The 15603-nt window shown below is 32.6% G+C and overlaps 1 protein-coding gene across 1 annotated transcript; it reads right to left on the bottom strand.

The window, feature by feature from the left end:
• Positions 1-7765: 7765 nt before the first annotated feature.
• Positions 7766-11534, bottom strand: LOC123202754 (ribonuclease P protein subunit p25-like protein). The gene is made up of 8 exons (XM_044618863.1): positions 11374-11534; positions 11139-11263; positions 10433-10513; positions 10124-10212; positions 9954-10028; positions 9759-9820; positions 8431-8622; positions 7766-8131 (listed from the first exon to the last, which is right to left on the bottom strand). The coding sequence occupies exons 2-8, from the start codon at positions 11259-11261 to the stop codon at positions 8046-8048; spliced, it is 708 nt and encodes a 235-aa protein (XP_044474798.1). The 5' UTR covers positions 11262-11263; positions 11374-11534; the 3' UTR covers positions 7766-8045.
• Positions 11535-15603: the final 4069 nt, after the last annotated feature.

Raw genomic sequence — 15603 nt, 5'->3', positions numbered from 1 at the left:
TTTTCATCTAAGTTTAAGACCAATCTCAAAAATACACCCACGACGTTTTAAAAACTCAACCATTTATTCATGGGTCAATTGTTTTTAGATTTTTTATTAGAGATAAAGATAAAATTGTCATTTTAATAATATTATTAAAAAATATAAAACTAATTATATTTTCTTCTTAGGTTTTAAAAACTAATAATTTTATCTTTGTTTAAAGTTTTCTAACTTTGAAAAGTCACATTTTTCTCCTCAAATCTGGAGTTTTTTTTTTCACTCATCTGACCACCATTTCCAACACCAATGACCTCTCATTTCCACCCTAAATCCTTGTCACCTATGTCTTTTCACCTCTTCGACTGAATCCACTTGTTGACTTTGACGATTTTTGTTAAATCCAAACAAATCATTTACACACGATGCATTCTAGATGATGACATGTCCAAACAATTTATCTAGTGTCGTCGACGTGTCTAAATGATTCATCTGGCATTATCAACAAGTGGATTTGGTTGGAAAGGTGAAGAGGCGAAGAAGACGACAGTTTAAAATGGAAATGGGAGGTCTTGGCATTAGAGATGGTGGTCGGAGGAGTGAAGAAAAAAAAACTCTAAGTTTAGGGGAGAAATATGTCTTTTCAAAATTAGAAAATTTTAAGCAAAAGTGAAGTTATTTGTTTTTAAAACTTAAGGGTAAAATATAATGAATTTTTTATTTTTTAAATATTATTGATAAAGTAACAATTTTACCTTTAATCCTAATTGAAAATTCTAATAGCAGTTGGCTTGTGGGTAGATATTTGAATTTTTAAAATGTCACGATTGTGCTTTTGAGATTAGACTAAAACTTGAATGGGAAATAGTCCTTTAGCCAAGCTAAAGGTCCAAAACTGTCATCTACTAAGGGAAATAACAATAAAACCCTATAACTTTTTTTTTTTTTCAGATTTAATGAGGTTGACATGAGATTCATCTTATATGAGTTCACCTTAATGAAAGGGTCGTGATTTAATGACACTACCAACATGTTGACGTGCATTCCAAACTCATCGAGATAGGGGTTAAGGCATGTGTATTTCTCAAATAGATCAATGATGAGATACGGTGACTTGATAGAGATGTTTGAAGTAAAGGGATGTGGTGATGACAATAAGAATGCGGTCAAGTTGGCAATCATGTATTGTTTGCATGTTTTGTTGCTAGGTTTAAACAATCAAAAGGTTATCAATCTTGATTTGCTTCACCTAGCTGATGACCTTTCATGTTTGATGAATATTCATAGGGTTTTTTCGTTTAGGACATGACCAATAAGTTGTTGTGCAATATGATAGGCCCTTGGTATGATGAGATGGTGTAACCACATGCAATGAAACAAAAGGGCATCCCCTTGATGAAGTATAATCTTATAGGTTTTCCATTAACTTTTCAGGCACAAATCCATCAACATCATCATAGATTACACATTTTCATCTACTTCATTTGTTTTTTATTTATTTGGTTGGTTGAATTTTGATTTACAAGTTTGGATTTAAGAGACCATAGACAACCTAAAGGATTAGGTGGAGTTAAATCAACCAAACAGTGTCATCCGCATAGTTAAATGCAAGCCAACAAATCAAGTTCCATAAGGGTGATGGAGAAAGTTTTCAAAGAATTTATTGTAAGTTCGTTAACAATATTAGTTTTTTTAGTTTAGGGTTTATGTTTTGTTTTGTCTATTTATATTGTACTTACCTTTGTAAGCCCATTACAAGATGACATTATGACAATCTTGGTTCCAACCTTAAGCGAGAGGATAACGAATTGGTTCCATTGTATTATGAAGTTTTTGGCTAAACCAAATCAACCCCTTATATTTCAACATTAGTTGTTTAGATGGTCGATTTTCTGATAGTTAATGTTTTATTGCATTGAATATCAGTAGTCACAAGGTCTATTATCACTCTAAATATCATAATTTTTGATGTCACGTGAATGGTAACCGGATTTGCCCTATGAGAACTTTTCATGCCTTCAAGATTTTGAGTAACAATGCCTACACCATCAAACTTAGGGCCCTTAAACTAGGATATCCTACATCTCATGATCACAATCGAAGGTATCCTTACATGGAGTTCTTATTTTATGTCAATGCACCCAATACTCAATGGTTGATAACAACTTGAAACTAGGAACATCAATAAGATCATCATCATCATTAATGTCAACATTGGTGTTACCCTCTTCATACAAATTATAAACTTCAATGTTGGCCCTCATGGCTAAATGATATTGTTCTCAAGATTCATGTCTATCATAATTGGTATTGGAGTTGCCCTTCTTTATTAAAGAGAAACCTATTGCGACATTGTTTATTAAGGGTGAAGATACAACTAACATCATCATTGTCCCTAATGTCAATTGGTATACTATTGAGAGCATTTTTGTGCTTCATAGAAATGTGCATAATATTATAGTGAAGATCAATACAAAGGCACATATTCAATTACTCCACTCCATCATACTTCATTCTCAAATGGATTTGAAACTTTTTTTTTTTTTTGGGTTTTTCCTTGACCCAATTTGTGGTGTTATTTTTCACCATTGTCCATTAATGTTTGTATGCGACCAACACAACCGATATTTTGATGGATCTTACAATGTTAATGTGGTTTACATTAGAATTAATAATATAATTTTTAAAAAATTACTAATTTATGTTAAGATTTCATTACACCTCAAATTTATATACCTCATAACTTTCAAAATCTTACATTTACACCTAAAACCTTGCTAAACCCTCCCTAATATTAAAGTCTACAACCAACCACCTAAAGATTCAGACTTAGAAAAGCCTATGACTTCAAACTAGTAGCGTATTCAAAATGTTAGAATTTGCAAAATTTAATTCACCCCTAAAAGTATTAAATTTGACATTTACCTCCCTAAAATCGTCATAAACCCCTATTAGTTTTAAAATCTTAAATTAGCCCTTCCAATTCAATGTGTTCAACATTCACACTAAACTTCTGGACAATGTTTAGTTTTTTTTTTTTTTTTCCGTAGATACATCCTTGATATTGTTGGGTGAAAAATTCCTCTACTCTCTCATATTCTAAAATCTTCACATACCCCACAAATCAAAGTTTGGTGGGAACATTAAACTTCATAAGAATATTTAGATTCCAAATTTTACACCTACACCCTTGAAAACGCAATTGAAATTATCCTAAAACCTTATAATTTTAACAACCCACCCCCACCCCCCAACCCAAATGGAACTTTAATATTTCACACGATATCTTGTCTTCACTCACACCCCTAGAAAATGTCTTCACCTTACCAAAATCTCAATATCTTGCTTATTTTTCTAACAATACAATAATTTATGCAATTATAATGAAAAAAAAAAGTAAATATTGATCTTCTTATTTAGATCTAACGATTTATCTTTACTTGGATTTGTGTTTTTGCAAGGGTCGAGGGATTTTAGGTTTTTTGTTAGGTTAAAGATTAAAGCAAAATTATACTTAATTAAATTATCAGGCCAAAACTTTAGTCTTGAAAGAGTTGGTTATTTTCATAGCCCCCTCAAAATATAGTCAATTTATTCATAACCATATTATTATGTTTTTGACAAAATGATAAATATATTAAATATTATATTAATTATATTTTTTTGATAAATGATAAATAATGAATTTTACATTATTAATATAAGATGGTTTGGATGTAATTAAAACATGTTAGATCGTAATACTTTAGTAAGCTTAATAATCTAATTTATTACATTTTTGATTTTAGGATGTGTTTGGTTAGGATAATATCAAAAATAAAATATTATCATAAAAATATATTACCTAAAAGATTACTGGATATATTATTATATTTGATAAAAATTGATAAATATAAATAATTATTATGTTTGATTGGATGTAATAAAAAATTGTCAAATTTTATTTTACTTAAATATCTTTAGGTATAATTATTCTAAAATATTATTTATATTAGTTCTTATATTAATTGAAAATAAAGATAATTTTATCTTAAAAATTAATAAGTAAAGATTAAAAAAAAATCAAATATTACCTTAGTAATATTTTGATACCTAATGTATAATAAGTATTAAAATAATCTCTTACATTATATGTTACACGGTAATAAGATATTATCAAAATATTTTATTATTTATAAATAAAACGAAGTAATATAAATAATGAAGTATAAAAACCAAAGTAATTATTTTGTCCAAAACCCAAACACCGCCCGCCCCCCCCCCCCCCCCCCCCCCCCCCCTATCACTATCACAATCACAATTTTCTAATTAAAATTAAAAATTTTACAATAAACTTTACATGTTTCACAAAATTGTTATAAACCTTTATTCGAACTCACTGTAAAATAACTAGAAACCCTATCATTTGTACATAGTGAAAAAACCATCGTCAATAACTAAATATTAGAAAACCCTCCTCAATCTCAGTAGCCATTACTCTCCACAATAGCAACGCCCATGGGATTTTGGTAATGTTAGAGGACTGTTATGGTTTCGTTTAAAACCTACAGAGGCTTTTGCAGGGCGACACGGCTTGAGGCCAAATAAAGAATCTTGGCTATTGTCAAGACCAAATTTAGCCTCTCAACAGCCTTCGAGCCTAGATTTAGCTTCAGTTGCCGTCAATTTGATCTTTGCAAAGAGGCAAGGTCTCACCTTAGAACATTGTAAATGTTATATCCAGTCTCTTGGTCAGGTAATAGCAGCATTGTTAGAGGCCATATCTGACATTTGGAAAACCAATTATGGTCAGATCTGGTCATAGTAGGGGGAGGAGGAAAGATAAATTATCAACAGCAAGGGAAAAAAAGAGAAAAAAGAGTAGGGTTTCTTGGTTGATGTAAAATTACAAAAATGCCCTTCCTATAGTGAAAATATCGAGCTTATCTCACCTCCAATTGACTTTAACAAAACGTAATGAATACTACCAATGTAACAACGAAACGAATGGATGCTCAAAAAATTTAACCCTATTTTTGGGGTTTTACAAAAAAGCCTTAAAATTAGTAGAGTCAACTATATCAAAAAATATTTTATTTTAAATTATGATGGGCTTTTTTTAATTCAAAATTATTAAATTAAGTAAAAAAAAAATTTAATTTTAAAAATTATTTGCAATGATGATCCTGGAAAAAAAGATTAGGTGATGTGAATGATTATATATTACAAATAACTTCAATTCTATCCAATTATACATTCAAAAGGAGCAATATATATATATTTACTTTAAATCTTTTCTATGTTAGTCCTACTTTCACATTCTAGTCAACTCCCTTTTTATCAAGAAAGTGACCCAGAAAGAACCAACCCCTTTCCCTTGTCCCGTCCATTTATTTTCTTGACGACCAAGTCTATTAACCTGGAGAAGCTCTTCGTTATAATTCACCAGTAACATACCCATCAAATTAGCCAATGATAGAAGCTGGAAGCTGACATTACACTCTTTTTTTTAATCAAATACACTAATAAAACTCTGTATATAAACAACGAGTATAAATTTATGTATAAAAAATAATATTATTATATAAATAAATGATTTTAAATAATAAATTAAATAATACTCTAAGTGATATGTCATTATTTATACATAAATTTTTATATATATAGCTTTAATGTAAATATGCATGTATCCGATTGCGGAAGAATTTTCTCCTAACTTATTCCTCAAGGTGGGGTATGCTTCGAGGAAGGTTCCCAGCGGATAGACTTGGTTTAAAGTCAATTGCTGATAAGAATCTAATGCTTTACATATCACAGAAATTGCCCTCTTTAATTTATTTTTTATAGGCTTACAAGAAGACCAGCAATAGTCAATGAACAAACAAAATCCTTCCCAGAAAAAACCATGGAGAAAGCTTCTAAGTCTAGCTCTACCAATTCCAGGGCTTCAAGAACTGGCCTTGTTTGCCACTATGAATCCACAAAAAAATCATCCCAAATTTCCTTTTTAGGTATTGACAACAAATCAGGAGTTATCAGCATCAGCCCTGAACTTGGTTTCTGTTCCAAAGATCATGTTAAAATCCTTTCTTCATGCAATCGATGGCTTCTTTTCACTAGTAAACCCAAGAAGAATCAGCTCATCTATCATGTCTTCAATCCTTTTACAAACGAGACTTTCACTCTTCCTCAACCATCGTTCGCCCAGCGAATCGAAAGGATTGGTCTGGCAGTTTCTGACAAAGATCATCATTTCCAGGTTGTGCTTGTGCATATTTCTGCAGGTTCAGCCCTGGAATTTGGAATTTTCTCTTCTGAAATCTGGGAGTGGAAAACTCACAAACCCATGAATCATTTTTTGCCTTTGCCTGTAAAACAACTCTTTCCGAAGCCTACAATTCCACCTCTTTTCTCAACTGGTTCCATTCATTGGGAAGTTCTGCAACACTTGCTGGTCTACAATGTTGAAACTCGTCACTGTCAGCTCATCAAACTGCCTAATGTGTCTGAAAACGATCATCGTCGCAAGCCATCCACAAGTATTTTCCAGAGATGTTTGTGGGAATCTGAAGGGCGAGTTCACTATTGTTACGCTGACACTGATGGGGTTCATAGTTGGAAACTGCTCAATCCAGAAGAAGCTGATTATTACATACAGCATCACAAAATTGATGCCGAAAAGTACAGCTGGGCATTGTCAGATGGTCTTAGTCATCAGATTTTCCTGGGAATTTTCCAGGGCCAAAGTAGAAACTGGAAGCCTCAGGATTTGGCTCCTTTGGCATACAATGAAGCTTCTCAGACCATGTTTCTGCAGCTTCCTGGAAGTGTCATTTCTTATAATACAAAGAGTAGAGTTTTGGCGGAAGTTTTCACTCTCAAAGTTGAAGGCAAAAAATGCAAATGCTCATTCTTTCCCTTTGTTTATTGTGGCGAGGGAAAATTGCAATACGCAGGTGAAAACTCAGAAGGCAAAGTAGAGATTGAATTGCCCGTGAAAGAAGTTGGAAGTTTCTTGTCATTTTAGAGAAGGTTTTCATGAAAATTTTTTTGTTAAAATTAGCAGTCAAATTTTATTTGATAAAATTATATGTATTAATAATGAATATTAATTTGTATACTAATGATAATATATATCAAATATTATCATTAATGTATAAATTAAAACTCATTATTAATACATATAATATATAGTCTTAATTTTGTTTTCCATGTAATTGCTTAAACTGAATTGTTCAGAGATTGTGTAATTCACTTTGCCATACATTTGTGATATTTATTTAGAGATCATAAATACATTACTTTTTAATATTATATTGAAACCACCTAACTTATTCTCCACTCTTCAGTTGAACACCTTTTTTCTTTGAATATTCATCACTAATATTCTGTTTTAATTAATATGCTATCCTAGGTTCTTCAGAAGAATTATTATTTATCATAGATTACATTTATTTCCCATGAAACCAAGCTTTTCTTTTCAGATTCTAATGTTATTATTTGTTTAATAGAATTAGTGATGGCTGATCAATTCTCAACTTCATATATAAACTTGGAAGAGAAACCAGTACAGTAAATTCTGCCTACTTCCCAGAATAACTTTGGTCTAAACAAAATTTCTCACCAACAACAATAATATAAGCCCTGCTGTGACTTATAAGATGGTTACTACATCATCAAAATCATATGTGAACATTTTGATTTCATTTTGAAAATAACTTTAACTTAATTAGTATTATAAAGCAATGTTCCAAACTAATTTATAAATAATTTACTAAAGCCTAAAACTGAAATGAAGGTCTTGATATAAAAATAAAAGAATGTACTGCTCTATTATTTCCTGAATGGAAACAAGTGAACAAGTTTCTGCCAACACCACAAATAAAGTTATCGCTACCATCGAACTACCAAAACACTGCTACTGCATACAATGAGATAGCTTACTATTGTTACTAATAATGCCTAGAAACTCACAAGCAGAAGCAACTTTTTTCCTTCACCTTTATCCCTCCTAGAAAAATATGACAATCAGCAGAGCAGGCATCCACAACTTTCTGCAACCTAGAACAAATTCTATACCTCAAAGTCTAAGCAGCTGCAGGGATTGACCCATCAGATCGGAAACCCTGAATGCGTCCACGGCCTCTGGCCCTGCCTTGTCCACGCCCCCGCCCTGAGGGTTCCAAAAATTTTAATTTCAGACCAAAGAAACAGAATATATAAGAGTTGAATTATTGAAATGTACAGTAAAAACATCAATCATGCCAACAAACTCAGTGACAGCTATAACATCACATACTCAAGGACTCCAATCATAATCACCAAAAAGCCCAAAAGAATAGTTCAATTTTTACTAATCTCTGATTCATGATTTGACATTCTCAATCAATTTTTTTCTAAAGCAATTGAATATTTTTCAAATTGATGAATATCCAGGAAATAAATTTGTCATAACATATTATAAAAACTTACCACGGCCTTGGGCAGGAGCGATACCTCCCCCATAGTCATTATAATGACTTGATCCTTGCCGCATATTCCCACCACCATAGCCTCTTCCACGGCCACGGAAATTGCGGCTTCTTCCTCGACCCCTTCCAACATACCGTCTACCATCATAGCCACCATCTCCATTGGATTCAAACACTCTATTGCTATTATTAACTATACACAAACAAGATAAATCATTGGGATTCTTCTCTCCCAATCCTATCAAATTAACAAGCTAGTAAAGTGAAAAAGAAAATGATGCCATGCAGAATATTTTAGCCATAAAGAAATGATAAGCCAACAAATTTAGCATAAGTATTTCCATTTCCAAGGTAGGAAACCACATTTATCCTATTTTCCAGCTCTATTCATTATTGGCAAACCTAATTTGTAATTCGCATGCTAAAACAAAAAACCTCTTTCCACCCTCCATCTCAAGAAACAAAAATGGAAACATACATCTACAATAAACCATTAAACTGACTGAGAGAAAAGATAATTAGATGGGCTCAAATAGGGAGGAAAGAGGATGGTCTCATGTAAGACTTATATTGTATATCCTAAATTCTTCCTCATATTCTACACATATTCCCTTCAATGCATAGAATTAAAACTTCATAAGGGAATTTTATTTTCAATGAGGAGTTCTTCAAGTATAATTTTCAGTTAGCATTTTATTTCACCAAACTACAGTCTAGATCAAAAGAGTCTCACATTCATCATTCAATGTGTCCATCAAAACTCTAGAAACTGAGGTATTATTATATACTATAATATAAGACTCAGTGGGACCAAGGGTCTACATGATCATTTCATCAAAAAACTATGGTTTACATGCTATGAAATGCAATATAACCAGTGTAAAAAACTGATAATAGTCCAGTGAAACAAAACAAAGCAAGAGAAAATATTACAAGGCCAACTCCATGAGAACAGGGAGACTCGACACATTCTGTCATCAGCCAGAAGCCTAATCACCAGATTAGGCACAAGAGTCTTCAAAGTATAATTTTCTTCAGGAAAAATATGCATTAAAAACCAATACTTTCTAAAACTATCTAAAAATTCAAATACAGAAATCAAAATAAACAACCCCCATCAACGCTCCACACACAGTAAAATAAATTAGATTTATTGTGTCACATCCTATACCCAGCATGATTGGAGAGCCCTCTACATCCACAAGAACACCATACAGAAAGAAACAAATAAGAAAATTTTATGCATCAATAACTTTAGAAGGCCTAAAATGTCACTTATAACAAACATCTAAAAAGGATTAACCAAATACCAAAAAGTGATGTTTTTACCTCCATCATAATCATTTTCAACCCATGGTTTGACCTGCTCCACTGGAATAGGCAGTTGATACCTGCAAAAGGATAATAACTTTAGAAAAAGCCAGCAAATTGTATGCACAAACATTATCCGAAAGAGGTATATTAGTAATTGATGATGTCAGAAAAGGGGGAAGACCAAAGGGTGAGAAGCTGGTTACAACATACCCAGTAGAGGATGTATCCAACTCCTTCTTGGACAAAGTAATTGTTACCACTGATACCTGACGAGTAGTTTCCAGCCTGCACTAATGAGAAATACATGATCAAAAAACCATCAAGACAACTCTATGCACTATAAACTAATCATAGATAAGATAGAGAGTAAAATCTCTTACGGAAGAAGACCCTCTTCTAGTGGCTCCCACATATCTGTTACATCAGTAGAACCAATGGCTGTGTTCTGATGTAGACCCACTATCCGTCTCTGAAATGGAAAAGTAATTATGACGCTGAAATAACAGGAATATAGAATCAATGGGTAAATATAAAATATCAAAGTAATGATGAGAAACTATAAACTTAGATATTCTACTTTGAACATAATTTTAGTCGTTTCTTGGAGTATACATGTAAAGTGAGATAATTGCAAACAAAACTTGATAAGCAGGTAGAGAGGGAAAGAAAAATTACAATATTAGTACAACCTTAATCAATTCAGTGATCATCACAGTCTTGTTAATGGCTCTCCCCATGGCTTTAAGAGTGATTTCATTGGATCCTTTCTCCTGTTGACAGAAAAGAAACTGATGTCAAATGGTATGATAGACAAGACAGGTAAGAGACGCAGCAATGCAGCAAAACAAAGCAAAGAAGAGACTCAATAACTTTATTGTAATACAAATGTTAAATGCAATCACCCACACAAAATGAGTGAAGGCCTTTAGGAAAAAATGCAACCATCTGACAAATTCTTCTTGAGTTCAAATATGTCATCATCTTAGCAGTCAAAATAAAAAAGAAAACATAAGAGTACTCCTAGCAATACAAATTAATGACAAATAACAAAATGGTCTGTCAAACTAACTTGAAAGCCAATAGTTCAGCAATATATAAGAGTATCCAAGCAATGCAAAATATTAATATGCGTTTTATCTCACTGCTCGAAATTACACCTCTCAAAGAAATTCCCCACTCCCCTTTCCACTTTCGTCTTAAAACAAAACAGCAATACTCACAATCACGCAAACTAGAACGCAAATATGGTAATCAGTAAATACACAATATGTAGCAAAAGTGTTTTAAAAAAAAAAAAAACTTTTTTAAGCAAAACCAAACAGTTCCTTTAAACATCATTAGCCTTCCATTCTTATCTACGGCTTGAAAAAATAAGCAACTTTTAACAGAGAGGACCTGAAGGAGAGTGGTGGCGTAAGTAATGTAGTTCCTCATCCGTCCTTGCGTCGTAATGCGAATCTCATTCTCGTTAATAGGAGTCTCGGCTTTCGGCTTCTCCACTCTCTGGTACCGGTCCATTGCTTTCGTTCGCAAAACGAAAACACGGAAACAGAGTTAATAAAAAGATGTGAAAGCAGCTTAAAATAACAAACACAGAGAAATTAGGGTTAGGGATTGGCGGAAGCTGTACCGTTATAGCTCGAGCCCTGTTTCCGATTTCGATGTTTTTTAGTTTTGGCTTTTGTTTGCCGTTAGGGTTTTGTTTTTGATAGAGAGAAGAGAGAGAGCCCCACTTGATTTCTCACCAGATTGCACAACAAAAATTCCAAAACAATTGAAATATCCAACAAACACCCGAACTTTGATGAAATAACCGTTCACCGTTAAAGTTTGAAAGTCTATTTTCCTACCTGTCATCCACCACCGCTAAAGAAAATTATTTGATTTTACTATAAATTACTAATTTTTCCATTTACAATTTTGTTATGTTTTTGCAATTATTTAAAAAAACAAGAGTGTTAAAACCCAAAACCTTTCTTTCTAATATCATTATAGTGGAACTTGAACTGAAAATTTTTCATTGTTATGAGATCCGACTTCTCTACTACACCCTTGTTTCTCCACTGTGATGCTCTTATCCAATTATAGTCATTGAACAACCTTAATACATCTTCTCCTCATTTTCATGTTTTTTTTATTAAAGACATCTTGAATTCCATTGAGTTAAGAAACCATCTCCACACTCTCTTATTGGATGAAGCTCTTCTTGTACTAGGATCGCAAGAGTTTGATGTTATCGGCCCTACGTGTTGATTGAATTTTCTTTGTATTTAAATTTTGTTGCATTTTCTTATTTTTAAAAATGCTAAAACCTAAAACTTGTCTTTCTACTGTCTTCATGGCCAAGTCTGAATTAGAATTCTTTCCCACTATGAGCTCCAACTCCTTTGTTGCACCTTCGTTCCTCCATTGTCCAATGCTCCTATCCAACATAGGCTTGGAACAACCTTAGTCTATCTTCTCTCCATTTCCATGCTTCTATTGATGACATCATTAATTCTCATATAGTCTATAAATTATCTTTAATGTTCTCGTCGGATGTAGCTTGTCTCATCTTAGGATGGCAAGAGTTCAATATTGTCAACTCTATTGAGTGCATCAATTAGGTATACTTTGAGTTACTTGGTCATGACGAGACATTTATTATGTATTATTCAAGAAATGACATAAATAAGGCTTGTAGAATGGTTTTGGTTATGTGATTATTTTTGGGTTAGTGTTTTTCTTTATGTCGGTTTATACACAAGAGAGGGGGAAAAAAAAAATTTAAAGATATTAGAAAGTAAGTGTTATAAGTGTGAAGAGGACTTTAGAGAGAGATAAGAGTATATTGGAGTTTTTTTTTTTCTGAACCATTATTTTTTAAGTCGATGCAAAATGATCTTCCCATTTTTCATATAATTAATTAATAATTTTTATTAACATAAATGAAAAATGGATGATAAGTGAACAAATGAACTATTCAAACATGAAGAGCAAAACATCGCCGTTTCATCAAAGTTTAGATGGAAAATAGTCATATGGTTAAGTTAATATTACAATTACCTCTTCGTGTTGTAGAGAGATATAAAGGTCAAAAGACTTATTCTCATCAAAGGTTTGATGTATTATTAAACTTTTCTTTACTAAATTTTGAACAAAAGTCTACTTATTATTTAATTCTATTACTGTCTTCTATTAGTTTAGCTATAAATTACTTATTTATCTTTATCTAGTGTAACGGTGAAAATACTCTTAAAAATTAATATAATTTAAATAACATTTTTAGACTATTTAATTATGTAAATGAAAGTACAAAATTACCCTTTAAATAAAATTTAAAGTTACCCCTTAAATAAAATTTAAAGTTCCCCCTTAAATTAAGGATAATTTAAAAAACAAAATGTAAAATGTGAACTAAATTGGATTACATATTCTTATAATTGTATCACAAATTTCATTAGAGTGGTGCATCCCTTGGTTCATTCGCTGGTAGCCTAAATGCATTCATTAGAAATTCAACAAAAATTCTGTTTTTGATCCTTTGTTCATTGCCTTGATAACATTACATGAACCTTAATACTTAAGTTTCTCCACACTAAAACTAGAGAAAATTGAACAAAATTATCATTTTTTTTAATTTCTCAACATATAAAATCGGGAAAAGGACTATTTCCCACCCATGTTTTAGGTCTATCTCAAACTCATACCCACAGTAGATGAAAATCCAGTTTTCCCACCCATGACCAAACTACCGTCCAATTTCTTAGTTAAGGGCAAGGGTAAAATCGATATTTTACTGTTTAAAACTTTAAAACTTTAAAATTTCATCATTTTCCCCCTCCAAGTTTTAAAAACTGACAACTAAACTCATCCTCAAAGTTTAAAAAGTTTAGATTTCACCTTTAGGGTTTGCTTCCTTCTCCGGCCACCACGGACGGCTGACGCATTCCACCGATCTTGCATCTTCGACTACAAAGGACGACCCTTCGTCGCCCAGATTTGGATGACGAAACGTCATCCAGATCTGGAAGAGCAGACGAAGGACGAAGCTTTGTCGTTGCGTCATGACGACTCGACGAACGACGAAGGACGATGAAGCGTCGTCCTTCTTCGTCTGGGTGGAGCGACGAAGAGAAGAGATCTCTGTCTCTTTGTCGCATCGTGCGACGAAGAGATCTCCGTCTCTTCATCGCACCATGCAACGAGGAGATGAAGATCTCTTCGTCGCACCATCGCCGTCGCACCAGGAGAAGGAGGAGGCCGGTGACGACGTCGGAGATGACGTCGGAAGATGAAATTGAAGAATGGGGGTAAAACGTTATTTTTGAAAGTTATGGGGGATGGTTGCGTTTTGAAAAATATGGAAACCTTGGGTTTGGGGGTGAAAATGTTAGTTTTCAAAGTTTAAAAACTTTGGTTAAAGATGAAATGTTAGTTTCTAAAACCTAAGGGGGGTGAAAAGTAATAACTTTATAACTTTTTAATATAAACAGTAAAATATCGATTTTGCCCCTGTCCCTAACAGAGAAATTGGATGACAGTTTGATCATGGATGGAAAAACTGGATTTTCATCTCCCGTGGATATGAGTTCAAGATAGACCTAAAAAATGGGTGAGAAATAGTCTTTTTCCCTATAAAATCGAACATCAAGATTTTGATATCAGCCTTACTCAGTAGTAGACTGGTCTAACAAAACATATTGGTACTTATTCGGGTACAGAAACTGGATCTAGAATATACCATCAACAGAAGGAGGACCCTAAATTTAATTTTAGATAGTCCTAATCTCATCTGGTATTTCTTACACAATCTTTGCAGATTCCACATTATCATCTTCAAACCGCATGAAGAATCCACAGATTGCATTTACATTATACAAATAAGCACAAATAAGGTTCCAAACACTGCATAACAGATATAAAATGTCTCATTTCTCATTTTCTTGACACAAGAAATCAATTCCATGATCCTCTCATCCCAAAACAAGCAAAAACAACCCTACCCAAATGCAAAATCAGCAGATTCCACAAAACAAAAACCACCAATACTTCTTTCAACCTCACTTATAGACTCGAATTTGACATCAATTGAGTATAAACTCAATTTCAAAATCCAATAACTGTTGAAACATCAATATACGCATGAAATTCAAAATCTATTAACTATATGAACATGCACACAAGGTAAAAAAAAAAAAAAAAGAGCGTTGAAATTGATCTCATCATTGTTTGTAAAGGTTTTGCCTTGGGACCCATCAAGGAAGTTAGGATCTTGAGGGAGTTGAAATCTGATCTAGTCAAAGGAGTTGATTTTATTGGTGAGATATTCAAAGAGGGGTTTACATTAGGGGGAAACAACGGGGAGGGATGCGATGCGATGGGCATAAATAGTTGGGCTATACTTACTGTACTTGAGATGGTAGTTTTCTACAAAGAAAACAAGAGCTTGGAGAGTGTAGGGATTGTTTTGTTTAAAATGAAAAGGGTTTCGATCGTTACAACATATCAAAACAATTATTTTTTGTGTCAGGTGTCAGAATCTGATTGGATAAAGATAAAAAAAATTTAGCATTTAATGTGGTTGGTTTTTTTTTTAATGTATAATTATTTAAATAATACTATTTTAATCGATTCATATCAAATTTTTTTTTTATCATAAGCTTGATAAATTGAATACCTCTAAAGTTTGAATTTGAAAATATTTAATTCTTAAATTTAAATTTAAATTTAAATAAATTTAATTTAAATCTATTCATAAAATAAAATAATATAAATAATATTAATATTGTTAACGGAAGACAACCTAGATTTCGTCTTTCACATCATCTGGCCCAAATTAGTCTGTCGGTTCGGGCATTTATGCCATTTACTTCAGAAT

Source organism: Mangifera indica, chromosome 19 (assembly GCF_011075055.1).
Source record: "Mangifera indica cultivar Alphonso chromosome 19, CATAS_Mindica_2.1, whole genome shotgun sequence".
In the NCBI taxonomy this organism is placed as follows: domain Eukaryota; kingdom Viridiplantae; phylum Streptophyta; class Magnoliopsida; order Sapindales; family Anacardiaceae; genus Mangifera; species Mangifera indica.
Note: the sequence above shows the minus strand (reverse complement) of the source record. Positions and strands in the feature narration are given on the sequence as shown.

Coding starts and splice junctions, on each gene's coding strand:
- LOC123202754 (XM_044618863.1), bottom strand. CDS start 11,261: ATGGACCGGTACCAGAGAGTGGAGAAGCCGAAAGCCGAGACTCCTATT. Junction 10,514..11,138: donor ACGCCACCACTCTCCTTCAG/GTCCTCTCTGTT, acceptor TTCTGTCAACAG/GAGAAAGGATCCAATGAAAT. Junction 10,213..10,432: donor TGATCACTGAATTGATTAAG/GTTGTACTAATA, acceptor TTTCCATTTCAG/AGACGGATAGTGGGTCTACA.